Below are 4,284 nucleotides of genomic sequence, written 5' to 3'. Positions count from 1 at the left end.
CCCCCAGGCTGCCACTGCTCCACGTCCACACCTTCGAGTTCCTGATCCCTGCCGTGGTGCTGAGCACTCACCTGCCCCACCCTGGCAGCAATGGTGAGCCCGGCCCCCCACTTTGGGGAGCCCCATGCCCCCCACTCCCCGCCCACTGCAGGGGCACGGCGTTCACGTCCACCCCTCTGTCCAACCGTGCAGGGACAGACATGCCTGCACCATGCACGGGGCCAAGCTGCAGCACGGGGGGCTGGGACCGCACAGCCAGAGAGGTTGGTATTGGGATGCCCCTTACTCCCGTCCCGCACCCAAACAGTGCCCCTCACTCCTGACCCACAACCCTGCTGCCATGCGTGTGCATACGTGTGTTTGGGGTGATGGAGCCGACTGCCCTCCAGACCTGGCACCCCTGGGCAGGAAGCCGTCCCTTGGTGGGGGCGCGGGCTGGGCCAGGCCTGGGCGCTACCACCCGTCTCTCGCTGCGCAGGTGTCGGGCGCGGTGGTCGTGGCCGGGCTGGTGCAGCTGGCGCTGGGGCTGAGCGGCGTGGGAGGGTGGGCCCCCCGGCACTGCGGGCCCCTGGTGCTGGCCCCCACGCTCTCCATCATGGGCCTCTCTGCCTACAAGCCGGCAGCCGCCTTCTGCTCGGCCAGCTGGAGCCTGGCGCTGCTGTACGTGAGCTGGGTGCTGGGCGGGGGTCTCCGGATCCTGGGGTCCCCACGGGGGGGTGGCTGGCAGTGACACCCCCCCCCATATCTCCCCCAGGCTGGTGCTCCTGGCTGTCCTGTGCTCCCAGCACCTGGGCTCCTGCCGCCTGCCCCGGTGCACCGAGACCCGGACCCCCCGCTTCCCCGTGGGCACTGCCATCCCGGCCCTGCGCCGGTTCTCGGTACCAGGGGGGTGACATGGCCGTGGCCCCGGTGCAAACCCCATGCAGTGCTGGGGGGCTGCAGGGTGTGTGGGGCTGGGAGGAGGGGTCCAAGGACCAGCCCCCCAACCCAGGAGTCTGAAGCCTCCCCTGTGCCGCCCCCCAGGTGCTGCTGCCCTTCGCCATCGCGTGGCTCGTCTGCGGGGTCCTGGCACAGCTCCCCGTGCCCTGGGCCCAGCTCAGCCCAGTGCTGCCCAATGCCACCACGCCGCCCCCCTGGCTCCAGCTGCCCTACCCAGGTGGGCCCCGCACCTGCGCTGCTCCCCCTTGACCCCGCGCCCCCTGACCCACTTGTCCCTGTGCCCCCTGACCTCTTCTCTGCTCCCCCAGGTCAGCTGGGGTGGCCCCAGCTCAGCCCCCTGGCACTGGGCGCTGGCTTGGCCATGGGCCTCGCCACCGGCCTGAGCTCGCTGGGCTGCTATGCTCAGTGCGGGGGGGTGCTGGGGACTGCTCCCCCGCCCCCGTCTGCCTGCAGCCGGGGGCTCTGCACTGAGGCACTGGGCTCCCTGCTTGCTGGGCTACTGGGGGGACTGGGGGGCTCGGCCGCCAGCATCCCCCACGCCAGCCTCGCCAGCCTCACCCAGGTGCGTTGTCATTGTGGGGTTGGGGGGGTCTGGTGCTTGCCCCCCACTCAGGCTCAGCCCCACGCTGCCTTGTGGGGGCTGGCAGGGATTTGCCCCCTGCTCAGTCTGGCCCAGCCAGGGGGGTTTCCCCTCCCCCTGGGCAGGGGCTCAGCCTGGGTTCGGCTTAGGGTTTGGATGGGGCTGATCCTGCCTTGGACTGGATGTGACCTCACAGCTCCCTGCCAGCCCCATGGTACTGTGATTTCTCAGGGCTGGGGGGGTTCTCCCCGGGGTGGGGTGAGAGTCAGGGCTCAGCCCCCACCCCGTGTCTCCATGCCCAGGCTGGCTCACGTTGCCCGGTGCAGCTGGCCGCGCTGGTCTGCCTGCTCCTGGGCCTGTCGCCCCGGCTGGCCGAGCTCCTCACCCGCATCCCACTGCCCGTCCATGGTGAGTGACCACCTTCCCCCTGCCCCGCGGGGCCTGGCTCAGATGGGCTCCCAGTGCGAATTGTGTGTGGCAGTGACTCCCGCCGTGCCCGGCCCACCCCTGGGGTGCGGTGTCCCCGGACGGGAGCTGCTGGACACGGGCATCAGGGGCTGGGGCACTGCCAGGCCTGGCGGGAACTGGGGGGGCATGCGAGAGACAGGTCCCTTGGCACTGGCACACGCACCTGCCCTGGGGTTTGCACACATGCACGTGACCTGGTCCACATGGGGCTTGCACTCTACCCTGTCCTGCTCCCCCCCACATTTGCATACCTTGTCTGTAATTGGCACACTTGCACATGCACCCACACACCTCACCTCACCTGGGATGTGCACGTCTGCCCCCTTTGAGATTTGCACACAAGTGCATAAGCACATGCACGGCCCTTGCACATGCCCCACCTCTCCTGGAGCCTGCACATGCCTGCACACCCCTGCCTGGCCGTGGCTGGGATGATGATGCCCGGCGCCACGGCCTCCCGACTCCGCAGGCGGCGTGCTCTGCGTGACCTACGCGGTGGCGGTGGGCGCAGGGATCTCCTACTTCCAGCGCGCCGACATCGACTCAGGCCGCAACGTCTTCGTGGTGGGCTTCACCATGTTCATGGGGCTCTTGGTGCCGCGCTCAGCACTGGCCACAGGTGGGTGAGAGCCGTGGGGTGGCTACACGGATGGGGTCACCCCCATGGCCGTGCCCCCGTGACCCTGCCCTTGTCCCAGGCTGGGAGGTGTTGGACGTGCTCCTGCGCTCGCTGCTGACGGTGCCGGTCGTCATCACGGGCGTCCTCTCCTTCGTCCTGGAGAACACGGTCTCGGGTGAGCCCCCGATGCCCCTGACCCTGCTGGGCTGCAGCTGGCGCGTGGCCCGGCTGAGCCTCTCCTGGTTGCAGGTTCACCCCAGGAGCGGGGCCTGCTCCCACCCCGGGTGCAGGGGAGCGAACCTGCCCGGGTCTACGGGCTTCCGCCTGCCCTCCGGTGCCCGCTCGGCCCCACCGGCCTCCGCGTGTTTCCCCTCTGCTTCCTCTGCCCCCGGCCGGGGCAGGAGGAGGAGGAGGGTGGCCGTGCCGTGGAGGAAGGCTCTACATCTCCAGGGGAAGCCACGCGACTGCTGGTGAAAGCCGGGGCGACGGCCGAAGCCAAGGCTGGAGGAAAAGACTGAGAGCCCGAGCACTGCTGGTGGCCAGATGCCGTGTGAGTGCCACGGCTGAGACTGTCTCTCCGTGGCGGGGCAGAGCCCTGGCCCCGTGCCTTCCACACTCCTGCCACCACCAGTGTCCCCGCGCCGGGGGATAAAGCAATGCACCCAGCTCTGCCGTCCGCGTGGCCTTTCTGCGTCGCCCGGGGCAGGGGATCACCGGGTCCCTGCCACCCTCACCCCCTGCACCCCCCTTCAATGGCTCCCCAACGCCAGCTCCCAGCCGCTGTCTGCCAGCTGCTCCTCATTTATTGCTTCCACCGTCTTGCAGCCCGGCAGCCTGGTGCTGACACTTCCAGTTCCTTTTGAGCTGGAGAAAGCCGTGTTGTGTCCCACGCGATGAGGTGTCGCGCCGTTTGCACCTCCCTTGTCACGGTCCCAGATCCGCTGGGCAGCTGGCCGAGCTGGCAGGGACTCTTGGACACTGGCTGGACGGAGGCTGCCGGGCCCCCGTCCCAGCTCCCTGCCCCGTGGCACCCCCCGACCGGCCCAGGCAGGCGTACCCCTACTGTGCCCGAAGCGCTTCCAGCACCCCTCGGGCAATCGGTGTTGGTGCTTAGCTGCCCCCTGCTCCTCCTGACGCCCGAGGAGGCCCCGGGACAGCGGCTGACACCTGATATTAACCCCGGGCCCTGGCTGGGCTCCTTGCCCCGTGCTGGCACCGGCCGCCCAGAGTCCATTCGGTGAAGTTATGGGCTGGCCCTGACTCTCGCTTTCTCGAACGGGCCCCTGCTTGCAATTCCCCCTGCGTGGGGCCGGAGGGGCAGGTCCTTCCCTGCTCCGTGGGCTGGAAGTGCACCCATAGCGCAGAGAGAATCGCAGAGGCATCAGTGCTCAGGCTTTTATGGCCCCGGGCTGCATTTGTGGTTTTCACTAGAGTTAAAACCAGTCCGCGGGGCTGTGAGGTAGGAGCTGGGCTCCTGGGGGGAGCTAAGAGATGGCAGACGCAGGAGGAAGGGCTGGGGGATTAGTGGGATGGCAAGAGGGAGGGTCGTTTACACCCGTGGAGTGACGGGTTTAGCAGGAATCGGGGAGATGATACGGAGCCAGCGAGTCATTGAATCCCCGAGCCGTGGGGCTGGCAGGGAGCTCTGGAGGTTGCATTGGTCCCAGCTCCGCGGCAG

At 68.7% G+C, this 4,284-nt stretch overlaps 1 protein-coding gene across 1 annotated transcript; it reads left to right on the top strand.

Moving 5' to 3' along the window:
- Positions 1-9: 9 nt before the first annotated feature.
- SLC23A3 (solute carrier family 23 member 3) lies at positions 10-3,271 on the top strand. Its single transcript, XM_025191539.1, has 10 exons — positions 10-93; positions 193-263; positions 479-660; positions 755-878; positions 1,024-1,156; positions 1,248-1,501; positions 1,822-1,927; positions 2,457-2,606; positions 2,686-2,781; positions 2,856-3,271. Exons 2-10 carry the CDS (start codon positions 201-203, stop codon positions 3,122-3,124), a joined length of 1,377 nt encoding a protein of 458 aa, XP_025047324.1. The 5' UTR covers positions 10-93; positions 193-200; the 3' UTR covers positions 3,125-3,271.
- Positions 3,272-4,284: the final 1,013 nt, after the last annotated feature.

Source organism: Alligator sinensis, unplaced genomic scaffold (genome assembly GCF_000455745.1).
Source record: "Alligator sinensis unplaced genomic scaffold, ASM45574v1 scaffold673_1, whole genome shotgun sequence".
Lineage (NCBI taxonomy): Eukaryota > Metazoa > Chordata > Crocodylia > Alligatoridae > Alligator > Alligator sinensis.
This window is presented reverse-complemented; position numbering and strand designations above follow the sequence as displayed.